Source organism: Lactuca sativa, chromosome 5, assembly GCF_002870075.4.
Source record: "Lactuca sativa cultivar Salinas chromosome 5, Lsat_Salinas_v11, whole genome shotgun sequence".
Classification (NCBI taxonomy): domain Eukaryota; kingdom Viridiplantae; phylum Streptophyta; class Magnoliopsida; order Asterales; family Asteraceae; genus Lactuca; species Lactuca sativa.
Genome location: NC_056627.2, coordinates 215,922,466 through 215,934,460, shown reverse-complemented (window position 1 = coordinate 215,934,460; position 11,995 = coordinate 215,922,466). Strand labels below are relative to the sequence as shown.

At 34.0% G+C, this 11,995-nt stretch overlaps 1 protein-coding gene across 1 annotated transcript; it reads left to right on the top strand.

Moving 5' to 3' along the window:
* The first annotated feature begins 2,909 nt into the window (after window positions 1-2,909).
* Window positions 2,910-7,453, top strand: LOC111894948 (tubulin gamma-1 chain). Its single transcript, XM_023891035.3, has 12 exons — window positions 2,910-3,271; window positions 3,674-3,880; window positions 3,988-4,099; window positions 4,218-4,618; window positions 5,578-5,631; window positions 5,719-5,823; window positions 5,907-5,981; window positions 6,064-6,108; window positions 6,204-6,332; window positions 6,823-6,927; window positions 7,022-7,098; window positions 7,184-7,453. The coding sequence occupies exons 1-11, from the start codon at window positions 3,143-3,145 to the stop codon at window positions 7,091-7,093; spliced, it is 1,434 nt and encodes a 477-aa protein (XP_023746803.1). The 5' UTR covers window positions 2,910-3,142; the 3' UTR covers window positions 7,094-7,098; window positions 7,184-7,453.
* Window positions 7,454-11,995: the final 4,542 nt, after the last annotated feature.

Here is an 11,995-nt window from a genome sequence, read left to right as displayed (position 1 = left end):
GATATAAGTAGAATTCACCAAAAAAAGAAAAAAGAAAGAAAGAACAATTTATCACATCAATGACGTTTTTATAGAACTCAAACTTTTTCTTAAAATATATACATACACTTCTACTACAAAAATATATAATCGCAATTGCCATTTTCCAGCTATTTATTATAGGTTCCTTAAAGACAAAACTGCAAATTTTGTACTTGTGGTTTGCAAAAACATTTTGATGGGGTCTAAAAAGTTTTTGGCTTGCACAGAAGATCTAAAATCAAGGTTTTTCTATTTTATAAATATTTTTGTCCTAAACTTAACAATTTTTTGTATTTTTGGTCCATGAAGCACTTGAATTGACTGTTTTGCCATTTAATTTTTTTTTTGTATTTTTTATATTTTTATTTTATAAATATTAATGCAAAAAAGGAATTAAGTTGGCTCACCCATCTCTCTCTCTACCCACCCCACCGGAGCCCTCTCTCTCTCTCTCTCTCTCTCTCTCTCTCTCTCTCTCTCTCTCTCTCTCTCTCTCTCTCTCTCTCTCTCTCTCTCTCTCTCTCTCTCTCTGCAAATTGAGGTGCTAGATGTCTTTAATGGCTCAAACTTAGGTGGACTAGGGCTTCTCGTGCCTTTGGTTATTTCTTGATCTGGCAAAGGAACAAAAAACGATCGAACGACCGCATCAAAAAGGAAGCGTGGAGGCAAACACGATTTGGATCTGGTAGCTGCTGATATTTCGTCAAGACCTCCGGTGGTTCTCTCGGTGGTGCTGGTCGAAGGTGGCACCGGCAATAGAGAGGAAAGAAGTGGTGGTGGTCGGAATAACAATAGCAGCAGTATGTGGTGACAACAATTGGTGGTGGATGGCTTACGATGGCAGCTCCACTGCCTCTTCTTTCTATCGTCCAGAAGCACATGACGAGGAAAGGAAAGGGGGAAGCAACAATTGTTTGACGAGAAAGGAAGGGTTTGGGTGGAGGGTTGATCGATGAAAACAATGGGTGCTTGGCTGATTCAGTCGACGGAAAAAGGGATGTGGTCCGATCGTCATTCACATGTTTTCTTCTTATTCTTATTCTTCTTTTTTCGTTTTGTAAGAAACCGATGAATGGGAAAAGGGTTTTTGGGTTTGATGTTTGACAGCCTCGTTATCTCGCCGGATGCTGCTCCATCTCTAGAGAAGCTTCTTGAAAGAAATCTAGAAAAAAAAACGAAGGGAGAAGTTGAAGATGTTGGTCAATTTCAAAGAGGGGGAAAGCATCTCTTGTTCCCGTCTTCATTTGATTTGGAATGAAAGGAGGATGATTGAAATAAGGGAAGAACGAATGGAAGGAAACAATCGGGGTGGATCGATCGTTATTCATAGGAAGATGGCGGATGCCATGATGGTCTACTAGTTAGGGTGGAAACAACAGCTTTGGCTGTATGCTGCTGCTGCTTTTTTTTATCAGATAAGAAATGAGAGAGAGGGAGAGAGAGAGAGAGAGAGGTGGGGGGGACTGGTGGGGTATTGGTAGCAGTGGAGTGGAGGTCTATCCTTTTTTGTTTTTTATTTTTATTTCATAAAGTATTAAAATAAATAAGAAAAGAAAATACAAAACTGAAATTAAAAGGGTAAATAGGTAATTTTAAATTTTTTTGGACCAAAAACCCAGAAAAACCTTGATTTTGGACCTTCTGTGCAAGCTAGAAACTTTTTGGACCTCATCCAAAGATTTTTGCAAACCATAAGGACCAAATTTGCAGTTTTGTCTTCCTTAAAATGGTATTGTTATGTAGTTCAATACCAAGACAAAATGCAAAATTGGTCTTTTTGGTTTTCAAAAAAAAATATAGATGGAATCAAAAAAGTTTTCAACTTGTATTAAAGGTCCAAAATCAAGAGTTTTTCGTAAATTTGGTCCAAAAATCAGGAATTTCTCATAAATTCATTATAGACTTGAAATGACAGTTTTACCCTTTTAATTTGTTTAATATATTTTTTCATATTTATTTTAATACTTTATTAAATAAAAATAAAAAACAAACAATTTGGCCCACCCACACCCCCACCCTATGGCCCTTCTCTTTCTTTCTAAACTAACCCACATATCACTTCATCTTCAAGAACCCGAGATTGATGCTTCATCAGCGCATCTTCTTCTTCATTTGGATCTTGCAAACTATCATCGATCCTATCGCTCGGTTCTTCGTTAATTTTGTTCTTTGGGATTAATCTGGTTCGTTTATTACAAGACAAATATTGCAACATCAGGAGTTATTTCTCTTTGAAGCATTCGATCTAGCACACAGAGTGCATAACTCATCTACCCCCTCTGAAGACATGTTTATTAGATTATTTTAACCAAATAGATGCAAATTTGTTCCTTCCACAACCATTGAATTCAAGGAGAAAAGGAGATGGAATATGTAATCATGGATTTAGGGATGCCGAATAAAATAGAAGGAATATGTAGATGTTGTTGTTGTTCTTACTCAGACTTTGTTATTTTGATTGAAATTGTTGATTGCAGTTGCTGAAGTGGTGGATTTGTTGTGGCAAGTTTGACATTGGGAAAAAATATTAAAGAGGAATAGATTATTTTTACTAAAACCCAAAAAAAATGGTTCAATAGGAACAGAGTATTATTCTTGAAGGGGACTTAGATTTAATATATTATATAATAAATTAAAAATCAAACGCAAAATAGTTTTTTTAGGTAAGACATGGACTAAGTGCGCAACAAAAACAAATAATATAAACTTTCCGAGTTAAAAAAATAAGTTAGGAACCAAACTTATAAATTACCCCAAACCAAAAGGACCATTCGTGTAATTTACTCAAAAACTTAAGAACAATTTATCACATCAATGATCGCGATTGCCATTTACCAGCTATTCATTATCGGTTCCTTAAAACGACATCGTTCTGTAGTTCAATACCATAAACACACATTGTGTCAACTTGCACATGTTAACGCACCCGCAACAAACCGCTATTCATCATTTCCATCGTCCCATACACACACGGCCTCACTTCATCACTCCGGCCACAGGCCATCGTTTCTCTCCTCGTCGCCGGTTTCACCATTTCTGTCCGTCTTCATCACATCTTTCGGAACCCTAGTCACTGTGAAACAGAAGCGAACAATTAGTTACAGAAGAAGAAAATCACATAATGCCTCGCGAAATCATCAATTTGCAAGTAGGGCAATGTGGAAATCAGATCGGGATGGAGTTCTGGAAACAACTATGTCTTGAACACGGAATATCTAAAGACGGCATTCTCGAAGAATACGCCACTCAGGTTACACACGAACGTCTATGTTTCAAATATATATGTTCTTCGTTGTTGTAATCACTTGATTTCAATTGTATAAACCAACAAATTACAACCTGTTTCACAACCACAATTAAACACAATTCAATCGGTATAAAAATGTTTTCACATTTTTTGTTCTCGTGATCACAGCTTATAGGGTTTACATTCCCTTTAGTGTTAAAAACGTGAAACACCTTTTGTTGTTTGAGAAACAAAATGTAAGCCCAATTATGCAATCGTCGATGATAATCTGACGCAATCGATATCAAAATTCAGTTTTTTTTTGTGTTACTTAGCTTCTATGCTAGAGGCTAGAAATCAGGATACTCCTTATTCACTTGAGATACTTTTCAATTTTCAGCAATGTTGACATTGAACTTGTTGCAGGGAGGTGCAGGGGACAGAAAAGATGTATTTTTCTATCAAGCTGATGATCAACATTACATACCACGAGCTTTGCTTGTGGATCTAGAGCCAAGAGTGATTAATGGAATCCAAAGTGGTGAATATAGGGATCTTTATAATCATGAGAACATATTTATTTCACAAGAAGGAGCAGGTGCTGGAAACAATTGGGCTAGTGGATATGAACAGGTAAAATTCTGTTTTCAATTTTGCATTATCTACTCATTAACCTCTTAACAATTAAGATTATCCACTAATTATATCATCTTGCAACATAATCATTATCTTTCAAACAGGGTAAGCATTTTGAGGAGGATCTTATGGACATGATAGATAGAGAAGCAGATGGAAGTGATAGTCTTGAGGGATTTGTTTTATGTCATTCTATTGCTGGAGGAACAGGATCAGGTTTTTCCAATTTCTTTTCTAATCTTTTTTTTTTTTTTTAAATCTTTGTATTATGTCCTTAAATGGAACTACATTCAACCAAATTCTAATTTAGTCTATTTACCATATTTCCATATAGGAATGGGATCATATATTCTTGAGACATTAAATGATCACTACAGTAAAAAACTTATTCAGACATACAGTGTTTTTCCTAATCAGAATGAGACAAGTGATGTAGTGGTTCAGCCTTACAACTCCCTCTTGACACTTAAACGTCTCACTCTCAATGCTGATTGTGTTGTGGTTATTGACAATACTGCCCTCAATAGAATTGCAGTAGAAAGGCTTCATATTCAGAATCCAACTGTTTCTGAGACTAATTCTTTAGTTTCTACTGTTATGGCTGCAAGTACAACCACCCTAAGGTACCCAGGGTATATGAACAATGACTTGGTTGGACTTCTTGCTTCTTTGATTCCAACGCCTAGGTGTCATTTTCTTATGGCGGGGTATACCCCACTAACTGTCGAACGCCAGGTAGGTGTTTGTATATATATATATTTTTATAAAATACATGTTTGTATACATTTTTTTTGATAAAAAACGGATTTGTATATATTTATGCACTTAATAAATACCTACTTTATAAATATGTATGCCTGATACAAAAGTGTTTTAAAAAAAGTTTTTGTATAGGAAAACGAAGGTTTTTTTTATGTGAAAATATGTTTTTTGTGTAAATATGGTTTTATAAAGCAAAAAAGAAAAACATATTCGAAACAAAATTTTGAAAAAAAAAAGATGTGGAAAAACGTAATTTAGGATGAATTTGTGACAAAATTTTGAAATCTAGGCCAAAAGTGTAAATTTTGGATCAAATTTGTAATAAAGTTTAAAATTTGGACCAAAAGTTTAAATTTTGGACCAAATTTGTAATAAAATTTAAAATCTGGACCAGAAGTGTACATTTTAAACCAAATTTGTAAAAAAAGTTAAAATCTAGGCCAAAAGTGTAAATTTTGGACCAAATTTGTAATAAAATTTAAAACCCGGGCCAAAAGTATAAAATTTTGACCAAATTTGTAATAAAATATAAAATCTGGGTCAAAAGTGTAAGTTTTGGACCAAATTTGTAATAAAATTTATAATCTATGCGAAAAGTATAATTTTTTAAAGTTGACATAAAGGTGTCAAAATGAATACAATTTCCAGTTTTTGTGAATTAATTGACTAAAAAAATAAGATAATGACTAAATCGATTATGATGTCTAAACATAAAAGACTTTTTCAGTAGATTTCCTTAAGAATTATATGAGTACATGTAATACATAGATAGTTGAGTTTTACTTAATTAACTAGTTGTATGAAAAAGCCTCTCCAATAGCTTTTGTTAAAGTTTAAAACTTTTTTTATTGAAAAAAGATCACAAAAAGCTCATATTGTAGACGTTTGAAGTTTAATTACTTCCACATTATGTAATACATTGATATTGTCAGGCTAATATGATTCGAAAAACCACAGTTCTTGATGTAATGAGAAGACTTCTTCAGGTAAAAAAACTTACATAAAAAAATCTCCTAAAACTAGTTTTCTAATTAACCATCTTATTTGCTAATTGTGTTTTTTTATTTTGCAAGACTAAAAATTTAATGGTAACCTGTAACGCTAGAACGAAGCAAGCCAGTCAAGCAAAATACATATCAATTTTAAATATTATTCAAGGAGAAGTTGATCCAACTAAGGTCACTAAAAATCACAATTACACATTTTTAACCATTTCTTTACATATGAATTTTACTTTTTGTCTCTTTCTTTCTTACTTTAGGTTCACGAAAGCTTACAGAGAATACGTGAAAGAAAGCTTGTTAACTTTATAGAATGGGGTCCTGCTAGCATTCAAGTAACCGATGTCAATTACATGTTTTACCTTTTGCTTTATGGTTTTTATACATCATTTAGTTTCACATGAGTTTTGTATTTAGGTTGCTCTGTCAAGGAAGTCTCCCTATGTTCGAACTGCCCATAGGGTAAGACTTCATCGTGTTTATTGCTAATTAGGTCTAACTTATTATTAATATAAATAAAACCATGTACCTTTTTTTTTATTAAATATATATTTTAGGTTAGTGGGCTCATGTTAGCAAGTTACACTGGAATTCGACATTTATTCTCCAAGTGTTTGAGCCAATATTCTCTTTTGAGAAAAAGACAAGCCTTTCTCGACAAGTACAAGAGTTTTCCTATGTTTGCTGTAAGTTATTCGTTAAGAAAAAAAATGTTACGTTTGGAAATTTTTTAAAAGAGTAAATTACACGAATGGTCCTTATGGTTTGGGGTAATTTGCACGTTTGGTCCCTAACTTATTTTTTAACTTGGAAGGTTCTTACTGTTTGCTTTTATTACGTGTTTGGTCCCTACTGTTTGTTTTTGTTACGCGCTTGGTCTCTATCTTACCTAAAAATACTATTATTTAAATAGAAAAAAATGGTGGGGTAGGTAAGGTAAAGTGAAGTAGGTGGGGTTGGGAGTGTGTTTATCTAAATAAATTAAAAAATCAAGGGCAAAATAGTCTTTTTAGCTAAGACAAGGACCAAACGCGTAACAAAAACAAACAGTAGGGACCTTCCGAGTTAAAAAAATAAGTTAGGGACCAAACATGCAAATTATCCTAAACCACAGGGACCATTTGTGTAATTTACTCTTTTTAAAATTTATCATTTTTTATTTTTTGACATGTTAAGGATAATGATCTTTCGGAATTTGATGAGTCCAAAGACATACTTGATAGTTTGGTTGATGAATATAAGGCGTGTGAGTCCCCTGATTATATCAAATGGGGAATGGAGGTATACATGACTAAATATTTGATTTATTTTTTTATTTTTTTTGGGTTAAATGATAGAAATATAGTTTCATTGATTTGTTTACATGTGATGTTAGGACCCACATAATCTTCTGACTGATGAAGGAACTGATATTGGATCAATCGATCCTACTTACCAATATCAATAATACAGGTGTGTGTTATTTTAGTGCAAAAAAGAAAATGTTTTTATTTTTTATGTATACAACATTTGCATGTCATAATCTCTACAAATCCAGACCATCTCAAAGCATTTGGGGTACAATGAGATAACACGAAGGAAGCAACAACATGCGGGCATTATGGAAAGTCTCTCTAAACTAGGATTTGCATATTTTTGTTGAAGTCGTTTAAATACTTTTGAAGATATTTGTTTTTAGTTTTAGTCGCTTTTTTCCAAGTTAGAAATTTCCAAAACTAGTGTTGGTTTTAGTGGCTTACACTTAAGCAAAACCATGTCTTTATGAACCTCCATTGCTTAATTATATTATACGGGTCATGTTTCTATCATTCAATCCGTCTATCTATATCAACGTCACATCATCATCATATTTCTTAGGGCCTGTTTGATAGTTTCTGTCCGGGAAAATGTTGTTTGAGAAAGTGTTTTATGATAAAGTTTTCTGACTGGGAAATAAACCATGTTGTTTGTTTGTACATCTGATTGACTGTAATAAATGATGAAAATGACAATATTATCATGTTGTTTTATACTGTGATGGACGGAGTTGCTGAATAATTATAAAAACATACAAATTGTCATACAAAATCAAAATTACATAATAATCATTTAAATTCCAAATAGAATGTCGATTAAATTGTTTTTTGTTTTTCTTTTTAAGTTAATGTTACGTCATTATTCTTTCTAACAATTTAATTTTTTTTTTATAAGTCAACATGTGATTCATGACTCGGTTTATGTCCGATAGTGGTGAGATGAATGAATTTTTTCAAAATATATTAGGATGATGGTAGTGTTGTAAAAAAAATATATAACAACTATTCTAATAAAAATGAATTTAAAAAATTAACTAAAAGAAATTAATAATCCAATAAAGTAATATTTATTAAAATATAATATTATATATTTATAAATAATATTTTTAATATATAATAATCCAACAAAAAGAATTAACCCATTAAAAAGAAATAAAAAAGAATTATTTAAAAGAAATTAATAATCCAATAAAATAATATTAATTAATACATAAATATTATATATTAAAATAATATTTATTAACATATAATAATTCAATAAAAAAAATTAAAAAAATTATTTAAAAGAAATTAATAATGCAAGAAAGTGTTTAGGGCACATTTATCTTTCCAGCCTATTCAGCCAAAAAAATATGGTTTTGAAGCTTTTTGGTAAAGACATATTTTACCGGGAAAGACTCATTTTTTGTACATATCAAATAGTCTTTCCGGTCCATTCAGCCAGAAAGATCTTTTTGAACCTGAAAACATATCCATCAAACGGGGCCTTGCTCTTTAAACCATGGAAATGGTCATCTTTCTATCCTTTTCTAATTTTCACATTCTTTTAAATAAAATAATTAAAAGTATATAATCTAATAAATATATAAATAAATATGTAAAAGCAATAATAATGTAACATTTTATTAATTAAAAAGAATTCAAGGCAAAAAGAATATTTAAAAACAACAACAACAACAACAACAACAATAATAATAATAATAATAATAATAATAATAATAATAATAATAATAATAATAATAATAATAATTCATTCCCAACCCCAGCTTTGTCCTACGTCATGCTTGTATGTTAGTATCGTATCCAACTGTGTTCGACCAAATGCTCTTGCGATTGAAGATATAATTGCTTATCTTCATTATATCTTTTTCCCGCAAGTTCTCCTCCAAGAGCGTACCGTCTCCAACTTGATATCATATAGTTTTGCTCGAATCCGCTTTTTGTGCTTGACATCTTCTTTGTTAACATTACTAAAATCAGAAATCAGAATTTGTCTTCAACTTCAATCGTCTCAACTTCATATGAGTAAATTCTTAATAATCATTTAAGTAAGAGTTTTGATTCTACTCAAGCCACTTGTCATCTAACTCTTATGTCTTCTCACATGTTGATGGTATCGATCTTCATGTTGTAACATCATAACCATGAAATTTTCTTATTGTTGGGTGGACATAACTTCCATCACTCTTTTGAAAATGTCTAATTGGTGTTTGTAACACCGTAAAAATTAAAACAATTTTTCACATTTGAAAAACACATTTTTAAATAAAACCATTCATTCATAAAATGTCATAACATCATGTTTTTAGTTCACAAATGTCTCCCAAGATCAAAATACATCCAATCCCATATGTGTGTACGAATCAAGTCGGCGCCTTCCCGCGGTCATCACTGGTACCTGAAACACATAACACTAAACACTGTAAGCATAAGCTTAGTGAGTTCCCCAAAATACCACACTAATCACATAATAGCCACTCAAGGCTGTAACTCTGTTGACCCTCTGGTCAATGTGTCTCAGTGGGGCCCTCCAACCCCAACTCTCTGTGGGCCCTCTGGCCCTAACTCTAGGGACCCGAAAGTCCCAACTTTGTAACTCTGAATCATGCATATCACATATCACAACAAATCACAACACATAATAACATGTAATCACACTGGCATATAACTCTGTAATACTCTGTCTTTGAACTCTATTACCATACTAGGTAAGGTATAGTGAGAAGATTCACCTCGGGTATCTCGGTAAATCTCTGACTCGGTAAACGTTGGCCAAGCCTCCGCCTAATCATATGAAAATAACTCTCTATTTAATATAACTCTCAAAGGCTAGACTATGTTCTCTTATGACACTCTCAAAAGGGTAAAAGACCATTTTACCCCTCCCATAGCTCAAAGGCCCCACAATAGACCATACCCTAAAAGTCAACCAAAAGTCAACTCTCCGGGTTATACTGCGCGTACCAGATGTGTACGTCGGACGTACCCGGCTGCACCACAGAATCGGGGAGCGCCACCCAGTACGCGGCGCGTACTAGGGATTACGCCCGGCGTACTCCCCTGCTTCAGCCCTTTTTGCTCTTGAGGTCTTAAACTGTTAAGACCTACGTCCATATTTTAGATCTGACCCCTTCTAAGCCCCTTAATCCATAAAGTTGATGACTTTAAGCCTTTGCATGGCTGAACAAGTCACTGTGACATCCCCAAAATCACGGCCAGAAAAGACCGGTTTGTTTATGCTTTGTTTAAAAATCAGAGTAACATTTTAAATAAAAGTGTTGCGGATTTGTCCCAAAACAAAATATGATAAAGATTTATCAAAAGCATTTCCATAGAAATCATTAAAAGACTTGGGATGTCATGTTCGTACAGATCAAAAGCATAAACAGTACAATATAAGCCTTACTACATTATTTCATATCTACAGGCCTATATCCGATTAATCTCTCATCCCAAGACATCATATCTATGCTCATGCGCCACTACCTGTAATACAAGAAACTGAGTGGGTCAGGATTGGGAGCCTGGTGAGCACATAGGGTTTTCAACCCACAATAAATAAGTTTATTAAATTCATTAAATTAAACAAACCCGATTACCCGTTCCCGTTATCCTCACATTACGTCCCTAAGCATCTATCATAAGGGACCTACCCTAAGGATTATCATCGGGACGGACACTACTGCTAAGGGAATTCCTCAGCAATAAATGTCCTTGAGGCAACCATGTGGGGGATGGAGTACATCTGGCGAGCACACAGTTCAAATAAACACACAGTTCGAATAAACACCTACAGGTTGCGAGCATGCTAGTGTTCCACTGGACTGTCTAGAATAGTCTGTGGTCGTCATCTATACTCCGCTAGATGACTGATTCATCAATAACATCTATAACGAGGCCTCTCATTATTTTAGTTCGTCACACAACAACTATTACATCTACCCATGTTTTACCCAACACATTTTGTAGATATAAAATACATATACAATTTAAACCATTGAAAACATGTATAACAATGTTCATCCAGCATAGATAGCAAGTATTTAGATAATATGCACACATAGCATGTAATTTATATAAAATACTTCATATCTATGTGTAAGCTGAAAGTAACTATGCACTCACTTGAGTAGGTGGTGACTCGGCGCTTGGACAACACTTCGTTACTCTTAACACACTTTTCCTTTGGCAAAACCTAGTATCATTGCCACTAGGGTTTAGTCTAACGATAACCGCGATTAATTAATAGTATATCTATTATTATTATTATTATATAAGCGTTAAACGATACTTATATAACCCATAATAATAGCTCAAGTACTTATTATAAGGTCCTAATAACATTACTATATTAAAACGTAAGCTAAACTAAAGATAGGTTAGGCGTAGCTCACTTACAGCGGGTTTTCTCGAAAACCGGGCTTCGCTGGAGCAGCGTTCCCGAGTCGAAAGACCCCTTTTCTTGGGACTCCGGGAGCCTCAGGGCTTCCTTCGGGTGCTAGGGGGTTTTCCTAGACTTTAGGGGGCTTAAGGAGGCTTAGAGAGAGATTCTAGAGAGAGAAAGAGAAGTTGGAAGGTGTGAGAAATGAGGATGCCCCGGCACCCTTTTTATAGGCTAGAAATCACCAAAAATCGTCGATTATTATGGCCAGGTGTCACCATCTGGTGGCTAGCCTTGGGGAGGAAGCAACGGCCAGGATTGCGCCACGTCACCCGATTTCGTACAGCAGCCTCCCGACTTAGAAAAATCATAACTCTCGCATACGAGCTCCGTTTTTGACGTTATTTTTTTCCACGCGTAGGTAAAAACAATATCTACAACTTTCATTTAGACTCCGTTGGATAATTCTTGACCGATCTTAAATTTAACAGTAGGAGGAGATTAGACTGCTAAATGACCGCAAAGAATTCGTAACTCCTTCATACGGACTCCGTTTTCGTCTGTCTTTTTACCGTTGAGTTCCTATTAATGAGGTATTCAACTCTCATTTAGGTCGCGTAAGCCAAAAACCGCTCGAACTAAAATTCGAATTTCGGGCTGTACACCGCTAATC

What these genes read in the sequence shown, in the direction of transcription:
- LOC111894948 (XM_023891035.3), top strand. Translation starts at nt 3,143, where the DNA reads ATGCCTCGCGAAATCATCAATTTGCAAGTAGGGCAATGTGGAAATCAG. An exon ending in TAATGAGAAGACTTCTTCAG is followed by an intron (nt 5,632 to 5,718) that starts GTAAAAAAACTT and finishes TTATTTTGCAAG; the next exon opens with ACTAAAAATTTAATGGTAAC. An exon ending in ATGTTCGAACTGCCCATAGG is followed by an intron (nt 6,109 to 6,203) that starts GTAAGACTTCAT and finishes TATATATTTTAG; the next exon opens with GTTAGTGGGCTCATGTTAGC.